Source organism: Phalaenopsis equestris, unplaced genomic scaffold (genome assembly GCF_001263595.1).
Source record: "Phalaenopsis equestris unplaced genomic scaffold, ASM126359v1 Scaffold000848, whole genome shotgun sequence".
NCBI classification, from domain to species: Eukaryota; Viridiplantae; Streptophyta; class Magnoliopsida; order Asparagales; family Orchidaceae; genus Phalaenopsis; species Phalaenopsis equestris.
In genome coordinates, this window is record NW_018165288.1 from 472,400 (window position 1) to 488,803 (window position 16,404).

The following is a 16,404-nucleotide window of genomic DNA, read 5'->3' on the forward strand; positions in this document are numbered from 1 at the left end:
AACTTTTTGATGAATGCTTTGCAATCTATCTGTCATGCTTCATCTGAGTTCTTGCATTTTTTCTTCAAACCTTAATCAGTGACCACCACATATTCTTATACAGACTTAAAAGAGTATATTAAGCTACATGATGCGTAATTGAAAATGATTATAGAACTTTTGAGGATGTTAAACATGATTTTATGTTGTTCATGATGTCTATGCTTAAGGCTTGCTAATTTCTAAAATTGTGCGTCAATCATTCTTACCTGTATCATTTACTTTGCATGAGAATTTATTTTCCACAGTTTTGATTATTGATTCTTCTTGAGTGGTAAATTTATTTTTTTCTTACAAATCTAATTGTTACTCAACTGTATTTTGAAAGTCTCTAGTATTTATTATCCTCTATGATTCGATTATTTTATGGCCTATTGTTGTCACTCTCGACATTCAAAATAATTTGCCCATTTGAACTATTCTCATTTACATCAGTTTTTTTTTTCTTTTTTTTAGTTGAGATTTGGTGACGCCTCATTTTTTTTTTTTTTTGGATTATTTGTCTTTCCAGAAAATAATGTGGAAATTAAACAAATCAATCGCCAAAGAATTACTGCCCACACAACCTGTGGACTTTGCGGTTGAACCATGGTGGGAAGTTTGTCTAGTTAACTTTACATTGGAAGAATTTAAGGTATGAACTTCAATATATTTGTTTTGTAATAATTAATTTGACATTAACCTTCGTGAAATTTTTTTTTCCTTCATGGAATGCTAATCAATATGCATGAATCTTAGGGAAAACTTTGAAAGTTATTTTTTTCTTAATAGAAACTAACAGAAGAAGAAATGGCAACCATCGACAAAGTTTGTAAGGAAGAAGCAAATTCATTTATGCTCTTTGATTCTAGTATTGTTAATGGTCTTTATCGAAGGGGGTTGGTATACTTCGATGTCCCTGTGCATTCCGATGACCGTTTCAAAGGTATGATTTCTAAAAAATTAACTTACTAGGTTCTTTCATTGATTGTTGAGTGCTGCAGCCTTAAATTTTATAACGTTCTGATCAGCTTTCAGATAGATCTTTTTTCCTTCGATCTCAAAATAAAAGTTTTAAGGAGACCTCTGTTTTTTATTAATAATTAATAATATTGATTTTCATTTAACAGCAAATTCAAATAAAATATTATGAAAATCAATATTATTAATTATAATCAAACATATTTATGAGAAATAAAAATTTACAAAATATAATTATTCTTATTAGTCAAACTATAAAGCATAATGAAAAATTAAAAAATTTACAGTTTTTGATGCTACAAATTTTAACTCGTTAGTGAGTTTGATAGAATATTAGATTCTTACTGTAAATTTATGATAAATCACCATAGAGGTGAAGTAAAAACTGGGTTAATCTTAGTCTCAGACCCTCCTACTGATTTTTATGCAACAATTTAATATTCATGCCTAATTTTACATTTTGAATATGGTCAGCAACAATATTTATATTGGACTGGCTTCAGTTTTTTGAAATTGAGACTTGGTTGCTTTTAAATTCAGCGGGCCTCTCAACTACTTGGTTAACTGCCATATACCTTGAAATATAAATGGAATGTTTGTTGGAAAGAACCTCAGAATAAAACGGACTTTAATTGTACCAATTCTTGTTATTTATAAAAAAAAATAATAAATAATAAAAAAAGAAATTCTTGTTCTTTATGATCATAAACCTCGCGGGTGAGCTGAAATGGTTGATAGAAATGTTGTTTACATGTGAAAAAAGAAGAACGGAGATGCTGTTGGGATTGTAATCTCAGTTATAACAATACAAAATGTTGAGTTTTCACCGCGTGCAATCAATTGACATCAGATTTACATCATAACTTACTGTAATATGAATTTTTTTTAATGATTGCTTGGGCAAATGATTGTCTATGTAGCAAAAAGTAAGAATTCTGTAATAGTTCCGCTCATCAAAACATGTCAAGATCAGTTCATTTTAGTCAGTGATCTGTCACTCAACTCAAACAAAAGAAGTTAAGTGTATCATTAGATGAGGGGGCTTAATTTCTACTGCAAATTACTTTGTTTTTGTTTCAGGTTCTGTTTTCTTTTTTGAATGATTGAATGGGTATTTATATCATTACTATTTGCTCCAACAGTCTCAAGGCTGGAAGGATTTGTTTCTAACAAGGAGCAGTCTTATGAAGATCCCATTGAAGAGTATGTTCCTTGGGTTCCAAATGCAATTGATATGTTTCGTTCTACTTTATTTTAATTTTAAAGGGGTAATCTTTCTACAGATTACTATATGCTGTTTTTGTAGTTTCAAGTGAGAATGCAACTGTTGCAGAGTTGGCCTCAACTCTCCAAGCTGACCTTTTTCAGCTACAGGCTGCTGCTTCATTTGCTTCTAGATTAGGTTGGGCTGTAAAGATTATAGATCCAGAGGCTGTTCTAAGAAGTTCAAGTGTTGATATCTCTTCTAGTACTCTTCTCAGCGATGATGAAGATGTTTCTATGGCTAGTATCAGTTCAGAGACCGTAGGAGTTCATGGCATTGGGATAGAACAGAATAGGCCTCTTTCTGATACTGCTCGTGTGGCACTAGTTGTAGATGCCAATATAACTTCATACCTGATGATGGGTTCTATTTCACCAGGTTTGGTATTTTCTGTTTTGTCTTTGTACTATTCCTGCTATTTTTTATGTTTTTTTTTTGTAGCCTACCCTTGTGTGCGTTTGTGTTATAGGATTAGAATGCTTCACACGACGAACATATTTTTTTGTGCTAGTAGGCAACTAAGTGAAACACCAATCAGGAGAATTTTGATTCTTTTGAATCATAATCTTTCTCTGATCAGAATTTACAATCAAGATTAATAACATGGAATTTCTTAGTTATTTTTCGTACCTTTTTAGTACTTTCTTATTAGAAAATATTAGATGTTAATATTTTTATAATTTTCTAGTTTATTTAGACTTCTTTCTAGCAAGTTATATCTCCCTTCGTATAAGATCATGACCTAAAATTTTCATGATGATTAATTATTAAGTGAAATTTGGTTTCTGAGAAAAAGGACCAAAATAGTCCCCTAATTATTTGCAAGCAACTAAAATAGCTTATGACTATGCAAACGACCAATTTAGTCTCTAAACTATTTAAATGGAAACCAAAATGGTCTCCCGACGGAATTGTTTTAATTCCCATTTTTAGTTCGACTCTTACCTGAATATTGAAGTTTAAAACTTAAAAAACTTAAGTTATCAATTTAGTTATCAATTTTCTCAGTCTTTTCTCCAACCCATTTAATTTCTTGAATACATAAAATATTTAAATTTCTATGAATCATAATATCAATTAATTCTACTAATTTACCTGTAATAGTATCTATATTCCAAGACTCATTACTAATATTATTTTCATGGTCTAATTTATTTATCCTCCTCTGTCCGTAATGTGATAATCATTGCTTATTTGACAATACACCCGGGCGCCGATGTAGCAACCATTGCATACTTTTCACTGTATTCAGGTCATACAACGCTTCACTTCCAGGGGACGCCCTAGCATTTAACACAATGATCAAAAGGATTAATGTCAAAATTTTTGCGACAAATTTTTTGCTGGCGTTGGTTCGAGGGGACACCCTATTCAAGCAAATGAAAAGAATAAAATATTGCCTGAGGTCGGTTAGCTACAGTGTTGCAAGATTAAGGGGGGATTAGGACATAATCAAGGATTAATTAATTTCATTATACTTATAACTTTAAACTTTTATATCTCCCACACCATTCATAATTTATATCAATACTTTATATCAAATTGATTTATTTTTTGCACATAATTTTATAAAAATAATTCGATTGACTTTTGGAGGATGGGAAATTTGGGTACTTTTAAAATTGGTCAAACTTTATCTAGTTTATGGAATTTGGGTGTTATATGGGTGATAGCACATTGCTTGATCTTCTTCCCCACAAAGCATGTCAAGAGGTTTCTTATGTTCATGTTCACGACCCATGTCTAGCCGTCCGTTTTTGGATAAACTGCTGAACTAAATTGGACATTGGTGTCTAGCTTCCCCCATAAAGTTTTCTAGAAGTGGCTTAGAAATTTGACTTCTTTATTAGAGGTAATGGTTCTGAGAATCTTGTGCAACCTCACAATCTTTTGGAAGTATAAAACGATATGAGACGCATCCAGTGTCCTGTGACAGGGAAAAAAAATGTGCCATCTTTGAGAAGCAGTCCACTATAACTATCACGGAGTCCTTGTTCCTCTTTGTTCTTGGGAGACCCACCACGAAATCTATAATAATGCCGCCCACGGTGCCTCAGGTACTTGTAAGGGAGTGTACAAACCCACATTCTGCACACTCGTCTTTGCTAGATGGCAAATTCTGCACTGCTTGACGCGTCGCTTCACATCTCTTATCAATCAGGGCCGGAAGAAAATCTCCCGCACTAGGGCAAGAGTTTTGTCCTTGCTAAAATGTCCTGTTAATCCTTCATTGTGACTCTCCCAAATAATGACATCTCTCAGCAAGCACCTGAGAATGCGCAACTGACTCTAGTGAAATAAGTAGTCATCTACTTGGCAATGTTGCCTGATCAATTTCTCTTGACATTGTTCCCATATTTTATTAATGTTCTCTCTTGCGTTGTACAATTCCTTTACGACGTCAAATCCCACAACTCGTGTTCACATTGTTGTGAGCAAAAAGTGGCGACGACTCAGTGTGTCAGCAACACGGTTATGGCTTCCCGTCTTGTACTTAAGCACGAATTGGAATGATGTTAGAAATTTCACCCAGGTGGCATATCAACCTTTCAGCTTGCTCTTATTGAGAAATTTCAAGGTCTCGTGGTCCATACATAGCGTGAATTCGGTTGTCAGCAAGTATTGACTCCAGTGATCTAGAGCTCGAACAATGACATAAAATCCTTGTCATATGTTAAGTATTTCCTTCTGGATTCATTCAACTTTTCACTGAAGTAGGTGATGGGATGACCCCTAGCTCAGCACTGTTCTGATCCCCTTGTCAGATGTGTCACACTCTATCTCAATGGGTTGGTTGAAGACTGGTAAGGCTAGCACAGACACCTAATTCACTTTCTCCTTCATGGTGTTGAAGCAGGTCTGAGCTGCCGTTGTCTGTGTCAGAGGGGCGGTTATAGTATTGAAGTTTCCGATGAATCTCTGGTAGAACGATGCTAGCCGCAAAAATTGCCTTAGCTTGGCGATTAGTTGCGGTGCAGTCCAACTTATAATGGCCTTGATCTTCGTAGCATCCATCTAAATACTTAAACTCGTCACGCTATGACCCCAAAAACATACATTGTCTATCATGAAGTGACACTTCTTTGGATGGGCATATAATTGCTCCGCTCGCAGAACGTCGAACACTACCCTCAGATGTTGTTTGTGCTCCTCATATTTATTGTACACTAAAATGTTGTCGAAGTAGACTACCTCAAAATTTTCAATGTAAACCGGAACACCTATGAGTGGACAGTTATGTCATTCAGCTTAGTAGTTTTCCACTTGTCTCCTAGGCTCATCCATATCTAATGGTATCCACTGTGTAAGTTAGTCTTCGAAAAGATTGCGGTTCAGTGTAACTGGTCTAAAAGATCATCTAAGCGAGGTATGGGAAATCAAAACTTGATGGTAATTTTGTTGATAGCTCTATTGTCGATGCACATTCTCCATGTCCCATCTTCCTTCGGTACCATTAATGCGGGAAGCATAGGGGCTTGTACTCTCTCAAACTAATCCTCTCACGAACAGATCCTGCACCTGTTGTTGTAACTCTTTGTACTCTACTGGTCTTAGCCTGTAGGCTGGCCGATTCGGCAACTCTGATCTTGTTATGAGATCTATGGCATGTTGAATATCCCTTGGGAAGACTGTCGGTCAACACCAAACATGCCCTGAAAGTCTTGTTGTATTGGTTGGAGCGGTGCTGGTATTACATTGCCTATCTTTGTCACCTCCAGTAGTACTAAGGCTAGTGCTACTGGCGCATCTCAAATTGACTGCATGAAAGTCACTCTCGAGACTAATGCTTCCTTTGTTTCGTCTACTCCTCTTGTATCTTTAATAGGTAACATTACGATGTGCTTACTGTCTTTAAAATTATAAGTAATCTTGAAGCCGCAGTGTTGAGCCTTGCAGTCGAACTATCAAGACCTCCCCAGTAGAATATGAGATGCATCCATCCAAAACAACATCACACCATACCTACTCCTATAATTGATTACCAACTGAGAAGTCAACTTGGCTTTTTTGATCCGCTTGTATCTCATTTCTCCATTATAGTTAGGCGAGGGAATAGGACTGAGGATGTTTATGCTTGGATAATCCTAACTTTTTCACCATCAACATGGATACTACATTTTTACTACTCTCACTGTCGATTATCAAACTACAAATCTTTCCTTTTACCGTTCACTTGGTGCGGAAGATGTGCCTTAGCCATGATTGTTCTCTTTCAGGTTTTGTCCGCAACACTCCGCATAACTAACATTTCTCCTCTGTCATCCTGGGTTGAAGCTCTTCCTCTAGGTTATCCTCGGACTCTTCTTCCTCTATCTACTAGACACGTTTTGGTCAGTGAATGAGACGACCTAGCTCGCGGGATAGCTGGAGGGTATGTGGTCGTAACCGTGGCACCGAAAGTAGTTTTTGGCAGGCAATGTCCCGAAAGGACTACCCTTGTCTTGCTTCTTCCCACTAGACTCAGTCTTCACTCTTTGATATTGCCTTTCTTGCTCTTGAAGTAGACTTGTTTGTAGTTATAGTTGCAAGTAATGGCCTGAATGAGTATGGTTGCTTGAAAAAGTTTTGTGGCCTGGTTTGCTTCTGTTGCCTTTCAACCTTTAAGGCTAATGTATGAACATTTCCAAGGGACCAATAGCATTGTAGTTATACCACATTGCTAATAGTGGGCTTCAAGCCCCCCAAATGTCGGGTAACATTTGTTCCTCTGGTTCTAACAACTCACACTTTATTTGCAATTGATCAAACTGCACTGTGAATTCCTCTATGAAGAGATCTTGCCGCTGTACGTGATGGAGCTTCAGAAATATGTCTTGGCGGTTGTGAGGTGGTAGGTATTTTCTCTGCAGTTCCTTCCTCACCTTTTCCCATTTGGAAATTTTATTACATCCTTCTCTTTTCCTCCGCCTCTACTAGTTCTCCACCGCGAGGAACTCTTTTTCAACTTAATGGCGACTAACTTTACCTGTGTATCCTCTGACATGACTTTATATTCGAAGATTCGCTCCATTGATGGTAACCAGTCAATAAAGTCATCCAGATCTATGCCTCCATCAAACTCTGGCAGAACTACTTTGATAGTGAAGTCCTTGTGCCCCCCATATGTGGGCTTTTTTCTCGACCTCCTCTGATATTGTCAACATTCCTTGTCACTGGTGTCTTCTTTGTGGAACGGGTTCATATCTTCGTCCTTGTCCGCTTCGACTTCCTCAATCACGATTGAAGGTAATTTCCCTTTGGTTTCCACATCTATTTTTGCTAGTCTCTGTTGTTGCAGATGATAAATCTCCCTTTGTATTTCATCTCGGGTGGTGTCTGGTAGGCATTTCCTCGTGGGCTTGGTTGAATGTTTGGGATCAGGATTAGGGTTAGGCTAGTTCTGATACCACAAGATATCAGAGTTAACTGAAACCACAACGACGAAAGAGAAATATTATTAAGCAAACAACGAAGGATACAATCAGACTCGAAACTACAACGAAAACAAGACAATAACGACTACGGCCTAGGAAAGAGTATCTACGGGTGCCGATGGTGAGATAACCGTTGTCTGCGAACAGAGGGAGCAACGGGTGCGGGAGGCTGTTGAAGGTGTAAGGTAGCAGCTGGTGCGGGTGGCTGCTGTAAGGTGGGACTGCATTATGGCAGCAGCTAGTGCGGGTGGTTGTTGGAAGGGTCCAGAGGGGAGCCACAGGAGTCTACGGGCTGCTGGAGGCGCGGAATTGATGGACGGCCTGCAGGGAGGTGCAAGGAGTCGACAGCCTGCGGCGCAGAAGTGGCTGACGGATTGCTAGGAGTTGTTCGGAGATGGTGGCGGCCTGCTGTAGAGTGACTAACAGCTGCTGGAAGAGTCAGAGTGGTCCGGGCTGTAGGGGGGATGCCTGAAAGGAGTTGGCAGCTAAAGGAGGATGCAAGAATGAACTGGTGGCCCTCTAGAAGAGAGGCAGCGGCCGGTTGGGAATATCGGAGGAAACTGCGACCAGCTGGAAGGGAGCTGTGCATGCTGGGGTGAAGGATGAAGTTGACAGGTGCGGGGAAGTGCTCAGGAGGAGCAGGCAGTCTGTTGGAGGCTTGGGTAGGGATTTGCGGCACCCTGGAATCACAGTAGGGGGGTTCTGCAACAATGTTGGCGCACAGGATGGAGTTGTAGCACTTCTGGAAACACATGAAGGTGCCCTGTGATGGTCTGGATGCGTTGGACAGAGCAGGTGGAGATAGGAACCATCTCAGTTGAGTTATAGCCGGACCACCTTCTCGTCCTCGGATACAGCTCTCGGGGGAAAGTGTTGGAGGCGGACTCTGAGTTAAAAAAACAAATCAATCACCTCTAAGCAAACACCACCTATAAATAATAGATATTATTAAGTAGAATAGGTAAGGATCAGAATAAGGAAGAAAATAGAAAAGGAAGGCATAAAAATGGCAAGAAATAGAAAAGGAGAGTAAAGGAAAAGAAAGGGGAATAGGAGGGAAACTGGAAAGGAAGGGGAAATTTGTGGGCGGCAGTTCCTGTCCCTTCTGGCGGCCGCCCAGCCGGTCATGCAGGGTTGGACCGGGCAGGGATCGGTTCAGCTGGTCCCCCTTTCCAGCCCTGCGTCACTGAGTATTTTGGATCTTAATAGTATGTTTATTACACTAAATTTAACTATCTTTTCTTTTTTTTTTTCCTTCTGGAAAACCTCTTACAGGATTGAAGTCCCATGCTGTGACTCTGTATGAAGCGGGGAAGCTTGGTGATACAGTTATAGCAGATCTTTGCAAGGATCTATCTACTTTGGAAGGGAAAAAATTTGAAGGTGAACTGCAGGAATTTGCCAACCATGCATTTAGCCTTCGTTGCTTTCTAGAGTGCTTACAGTCAGGTGGAATTTCTAGTGATGAAATATTTGACATGGCTAGTCATCAAGTTAACGTGCAGCTCACCAATTCTGGGATTTCTCCATCTTCAAGTGATGTTGATCCAATCAATGAATGTGGTGGGCTGAAGCAGCATGATGATGAAACTCTGAGGTTTGATTATAATCAGAATTCTAATGTTGATTCTGGTTTACATGAATCTCAGTTTCCCAGTGTTAAGCCTGAAGCACTTTCTAAGGCTTCCTCTGAAATTGATAATAGCAAGGAAAATAATGATTTAGAGAACGACAGCAGGGTGTTGCGGGATGGTTCAAAAATGGAATTGATGATAAAAAGGAAATATCGAGTAGATATCCTTCGTTGTGAAAGCTTGGCTTCTCTTGCACCAGCAACATTAGAGCGTTTATTTCTCAGGGACTATGACATTATTGTTTCAATGGTTCCTCTTCCTTCTTCTTCAATTTTACCTGGAGCTAGTGGTCCTATCCATTTCGGTCCACCCTCTTATTCATCAATGACACCTTGGATGAAGTTAGTATTATACACAATGATGGGATCAGGTCCTGTATCAGTTGTTTTGATGAAAGGGCAGAGCCTGCGCATGCTTCCTGCACCCTTAGTAGGATGCAAAAAGGCATTGATATGGTCTTGGGATGGATCTACAATAGGTGGGCTTGGTGGCAAATTTGAAGGGAACTTGGTTAATGGTAATATTCTTCTTCATTGCTTGAATTCAATTATCAAATATTCAGCTGTGCTGGTGCAACCTCTCAATACACTTGACCTAGATGAGTCTGGAAGAATCATCACTGTTGATATTGCATTGCCCCTGAAAAACTTAGATGGATCGGTTACCCATGTTGAGGATATGGGGTTAGACCTAGAAGAAAATGAAAGCTTAAATTATTTATTAGATGAACTTTCAGGCAAATTTGGATCCTGGACAATTGGTTATATTCGGCTTTTAAGGCTCCAGAAGGAAAAAAAACCTGATTCTTTTATAGCTGATAAGGAAAAGTTCAAATGGGTTCCGTTGAGCATGGAATTTGGCATACCTTTATTCAGTCCAAAATTATGCAGCAGGATATGTGATAGGTTGGTTTCATCATGTTTGCTTCAGTCAAATTCACTCTATGAGCATCATGAGGCAATGCAAGATCTGAGAAAGAAGCTGCGTGAAATTTGTTCGGAGTACCATGCAACAGGTCCTACGGCAAAATTATTTTACCAGACCGACCGTACAAAGGAATCACCTCATCATTTAATTAACTATGCCAGTGGACGTTGGAGCCCCCTACTAGATCCTTCAACGCCAATATCTGGAGCTGCTAGTGAACACCAGAGGCTTAAAATAGCAAATAGGCACAGATGCCGAACTGAAGTCCTCAGTTTTGATGGAAACATTCTCAGGTACCATGTGAAATTATTTTACTATACGGAAGTATTGTTTAATTTCTGTTCTGTTGGCAATTCTTCATATTATCAGACATCAACAAATTCCATGCAATTGTAAAAATATGAAAATTGTCAACATCATACAGTGTGTGATGTTTAGCCTAATTGTATTAAGCTGGATACGCTAAATATGTATTAAAAAAAGAAAATTGTTGCATTCTCTAATGAAATCTTTCAACTTGCACAGCATGCAACCAGTAATTGAAAGCATTTATTTTTTTGGTAGTAGATGTTAAGTGGCAGTTTCTTTCTTTCTTTCTATATGTCCGCCAAATATCTTCAGGAGTTAAAACAACGTCTTCATTGCGATATAGAGGTAATCTTCTATTGATAATTTGAAGCTCATATTTTTTAAATAAAAAAGAGTTGCACCGACATGATAATCTACATGGATAGTATGCAATGTTAATAGAAAAGTTGAACTTATGTTGCTTGAGATGTTAGGCAACATCTTGTAGTGACGCGGGGCTTACCCTGGGGCTGAACTGGACTTGGGGGGATTTCCTTTTAGTTATCTGCTATTATTTATATATTTCTATCTTTTTTGGTGTTTGAGAATTCTGTCTATTTAGCCTTTGGCGGATGTTTTCCGTCTAGGATTGTATCCGAAGACGACAAGGTACTTCGGTTGTTACTCGTCTGATGTCGTGATCTTCTCTAAAGAGTCGACCGGTTCTCCAACTGTAGCTCGCTCCCACAAGGATAGTCATCCTATCCACAACCTTCCTGTCATTCCTACTGTATCATCAAACCCTCCCTACTTATTGTTGTTGCTGCTCACCACTCGCTTTCCAATTTTCCCCGCCACCAATCCTAATCCCCAACCCCTGTTGTTGCCGCCCTTCACCTCCTACCCTCCTCCCTTCCCTAAACTTCTGCTATCAGCCCCCTCTGTTGTAACCCTCTACCTGCCTTCCTCCACCCTGCTTCTCAGCCTCCGCCCCCTAACATCTTCCCGTCAGCTTTTTCCTGCAACCCTCCCAACTGCAGCCTACACACAACAGTCCTCCCAACTGCAGCCTACACGCAACAGTCATGAGCTGGAAGACCCCCCCAACCCCAGAAAAAGGAAAAAAAAAAAAAATCATTCCTATCGTCAACCCACACTCTTCCAATTGCTAAATCCTAATCATGCCACCAAGGAAGTGACAAGATTTCTAATTAAGAGAAGATGAGGAAGGCGAGCCAGAGGAACAGTTTGACTCCAGTAGAGAAAATAACATACTCATTACCGATGGGATATTTTTATGAAACTCCACCACCTATTACAGAGAGATTTATCATCAAAGTTCATAGCACAGTTTGACCAGTTGCATATGAAGTGTGAGTTAGTCGAGCCGGAGAAACATTTCATAGCCCAATATCTGGTTGGTCTGAAACCCGCTATTGACAACGTCGTGCAGCTGCAACTTCATTGGAAATTGAGAGATGTCCCAACTTTAGCCCTGAAGGTGGAGAGGCAGAAACAGAGCAGACAACCATCACAAGTCAGGCAACCATATGGAGTGGGATACATTAGCAGAAGCCTATCTCAGGAATTTTAGTAAATTGGTTCGAATAAGGACCGAGCCACCCCGAGTGAGAAGAAGCCTGAGAAAAATAACATGCCTACTACAGTCTCTGCCATAAAATGCTTCATATATCATGAATTTGGGCACATCACATCCAGTTGTCTGACAAGTTGAGCTGTTTCTTTTACCAAGCATGGCGCAGTGGAGGATGTTAGCGACAAGAAGGCAACTGAGGAATAGGGCGAAGTGTTCCATTTTCCACCGGATGAGAGTAAGATGCTCATGGTTCGATACATCATGCAGACTTAACATATGAGGGGATCCACACTGTGAACGGGCAGGTATGTAGTCTCATGATTGATGGAGGGAGCAGTAAGAACGTGACGTCTTCCCAGATTGTGGAGAAATTGGGTTTCATGACTCGGATGCATGCCCAACCGTATTCTCTGATATGACTGAAGAAGGAAAACATGTTCAAAATTGACCGGAGATGCCTGTTTAAGTTTTTGATTGTAAGCCAGTTGCAGATCAAGTGTGGTGTGACGTAGTGCCTATGGATACTTGTTATTTTTTATTTGGGAAATCATGACAATTTGACCGCATGACTTAACACGATGGATTCAGAAACATCTATTCCTTAACCAAGGAGGGGAAGAACATCTTCTTTCTCTTTTCTGCGGAGCCCCGAGATTTTAGGTGAGGAATAATAGTGGGATCAATTTTGATGAAGATGGAGGAGGACCAGACCGAGATAAAAATTCTAGACATGGGATAGACAGAAAAGAGAGTGTTTCAGGATAGCACAATCGATACCTTGCGGCCATGACCACAACCATTCGAGGAGGCTCAAATTATCCCCACTTTAGATTAGGGTGAGCCGACCTTGGATTTGGGAGACAGTACATCCAATATTAGTATCCAGGTGCTGCTATGACCGCATACAAAGAATCAAAACGTTTGGCGAATGAAAGTAGAGGCTCCCTAAATCGCACGAGACTGGCGTGGGGCTTACCCTGGGGTTGAACTGGCTGCTAAATCGTTTCAGCAAGGGTCTCAAAGGGGCGTCGGTCCTTGCCTTGGGGTTTTGTGGCCCAAGTGAGGTGGGATTCCCCTTAATTATTAACTACATTTAATTGTTTTTTTCTCTGTTTTGTGGGTTCTTTTTTTCTTTTTTTTGGTGTTTGAGAATTCTGTCCAGCTAGCCGTCGGCAGCTATTTCCCGTCTAGGGCTGTATCCAAAAGAGAGAAAGTGTTCCGACTGCAAATAGTCCGAGATCGTGATCTTCTCCAAGGGGTCAAGGGATGCTCTTGTTGTAGCTCGCTCCCGCGGGGATAATTATTTTATCTGCAATCTTCACTATCATTACTGTTGTACCGTTAGGCTCTCTTTCCTTATTGATGTTGCCGCTCACCACCCCCTTTCCGGTTTTCCTTGTCACCAACCGTAACCCCAGCCCATGCTGTTGCCGCCCTTCACCCCCTGCCCTCCTCCTTGCCATAAACTCTCGCTATAAGCCGCCTCCCTCTTGTAAGCTTGTGCTTGCCATCCTCCTGCCCTGCTTCCCAGCCGCAGCCCCCTGACATCTTCTTGTCAGCTTTTTCCTGCAACTCTTCCTGTTGCAGCCTCCACACAACAGCCACCACCTGTCAGCCCTACGCCACCCCTTGAGCTGCTACCAATCCCCCACTTCCACTCTCCTACCTTAACAGCAACCACCGCCCATCCGAACCCGACTTGTTGTCCAGTCACCCTTCAACACCTTCGCCTATGCCCCTCGGGTATCCTTTTATGTTTCTTGTCTTTTATTTCCTGCTTCGAATAGTCGTCGTACCCTATTTGAATGTCGGCAATAATATTTTCATGTCTATTGTGATTTGGGTTTTATCCATCGTATATAAAAATATCCAATACCATTAAAACTTTAAGCTATAACAATGTTTCTGTAGCATATAAAATATCCAATACCACCGGAACATCTAAGTTAGAAAAATGTATTAAATTTAAATACATACCACCCAATTCCTATTTATGTACATATCTAACACTTAAACTTTACTCTTTTGCATTTATACCGCCCAAATCTTTCATATCACATCAAAATATCACTATTTGAACTTTCAGAATGTGAAATACACCTTTTCATGCATAGGTAAGGCGGCACAAACCTAAAAATCGTGGTTTAGGTGTTAGACATAAGAATCGATTAGCATGGAGGTAAATCTTCCTATAAAATAATTCTTGCCATATATTATTAATCTTCAATAATTAATTGCAGGTCATATGCACTCGCTCCAGTCTACGAGGCTGCGACAAGACCAATCGACGACTCGGCTTTGATGACCACAGGAAAATTGGAATCAGATGATGCTGAAAGCAAAGAAATAGTCCTACCTGCTGTAAATCTTCTGTTTGATGGATCTCAGTTGGTTCCCTTTGACATAGGTGCTTGCTTACAAGCTCGCCAACCTATTTCATTGATAGCAGAGGCTGCAGCAGCTTCTGTTTCATTGCAGCTAAATAGGGCCTTGTGATAGAACATTTCTATTTGAACAAATTTTGGAACAAATTGAAATATTTAAGTCTCGGGTTTCGTACTTGGAGCATTGTGAAGTCTGCTTTTACTGGATCTTTCGTAAACATTTTATTTACTAGGAAGGTTGAGTCTTCCATCTAAATACTAGCCCTCGAGAAATTTTTCCATACGCAGTACGTATGGACTTCAAGTAATATGCCACCACTTGGAGGTTATTGTGGAGTTATTAACGTGAAACTGTGGAGGTTATTAGGGGTTATTGTAGGTGTTAATGGAGAGGTTATTGAAATAGAATCCCAGAGGTTATTTAGGGGTTATTGAGGTGATTATTGCAGCGTATTTGAGTTAATGTCCCAATAACCCCTCAATAACCCCCCGATGATCCTCTCAAATAACCTCCACGATTCCACTCTAATTTTTTTTAGCTCGTCCCGATATAACACACGCCGGCATATTATTGGAGTCTGCACGCAAAACTGCGTACCTACTCCATATGGAAAAATTTCTCTGATCCAACACACAATACAGAATACAGATAGGAAACTTTTCTAACTCTTGTTTCAGGTCGTATGCTTAGATTTTCTCTGAAGAATTTTATATTGTTTGGCAGTTTTTCTTTGCGCCTTTCATGCATTATAAATTTCCTCCCTTGTGATTGCAGATTTAGGATTCTTTTCCAGGACTTTAGTGAGCATCAAATCAGAGGACTGCTTTGCTCAATTATTTCTGTCTTGAGTCAAATTTGAATATACCTGGGCTTAAGAATGTAAATATCAGACTTTTGATGTTAAACATGTAAATAAATAAAAATTGTGGTATGTATATAAAATATTCTTTACAATGTTGATTGAAATTTTTGATTTTTAATGCTGTCTTGCTGAATTGGAGCTTATATAAAGCAACATAGAGATCTTAATAATTAAAATAATAATAATAATAATTATTATATATGTATTTATATATCTATTATATGTTTTTCTTCATTTGATAATTTTTCATGTGAAGTTTTTTTCTAATTTGTATGGATGGTAAAATTAAAATTTTAATATATGCATTAAACTATTTATCCAATGCCTTTATTATTAAATGTTAATTTAAAATAATTTAATTTATTTTTTATACTACTATTTTCTCATTGTTTTTATCATATTTATGCTCCTAGCAGTATAATAATTTGACAGTTAAGTTTTAAAAAATAAATAATTCATCATTAAATAAATGTTTTATTCAATTATTAGCAAGCCAATTATTAAACAACAAATAAAAACATTCACAACAACAAAAGAATATTCACAAACGAAAAGATAGGTCATTATTTAAACTTTTTTATTTGTATGTAGAATTAAAAAAAAAAATTATCAATTTTTTTTATAATTAAAATAAACAAATAAAAGTGAGTCTATCATGAACAAATGAGCAAATGTTGAGTTGTTTCTATTGATTCGCTTTTAAGTGTAGCAGATGCAACATATTCTCATAACAGAGCATCATTTTGAGCAGCAGCTCCACAACTCGAGATCCCCCATCCTCCACAACAGACCACGACCGGATGTTATAGCAGGGGGAAATAATTGCGTACGTATTGCGCACGCACGCAACTCTGCATGCGTTCTCTATTAATTCTGCAATACCCCGATAATAACCTATGAATAACATCTAAATAGAACATGCAAAGATTATTGGAAGGTTATTATGGTTATAGGTTATTGGAATTAATGCCTCAATAACCTCCCAATAATCCTCTAATAATCGCGAAATATAGGTTATTACGGGGTTATTACGC

General features: G+C 39.0%; 1 protein-coding gene across 5 annotated transcripts in view; it reads left to right on the top strand.

The window, feature by feature from the left end:
- The window catches only part of LOC110031827 (protein FAM91A1), a 39,183-nt gene extending 23,967 nt beyond the window's left edge, over positions 1 to 15,216 (top strand). For all 5 annotated transcript variants that reach the window (XM_020735237.1, XM_020735238.1, XM_020735241.1 and 2 more), the window contains 6 exons: positions 551 to 673; positions 811 to 964; positions 2,142 to 2,202; positions 2,283 to 2,641; positions 8,953 to 10,531; positions 14,364 to 15,216. In XM_020735237.1, the coding sequence (XP_020590896.1) occupies positions 551 to 673; positions 811 to 964; positions 2,142 to 2,202; positions 2,283 to 2,641; positions 8,953 to 10,531; positions 14,364 to 14,619 (2,532 nt within the window). In that variant the 3' untranslated portion in view covers positions 14,620 to 15,216. The remainder of the gene's footprint in view (positions 1 to 550; positions 674 to 810; positions 965 to 2,141; positions 2,203 to 2,282; positions 2,642 to 8,952; positions 10,532 to 14,363) is intronic.
- The last annotated feature ends 1,188 nt before the right edge of the window (positions 15,217 to 16,404 follow it).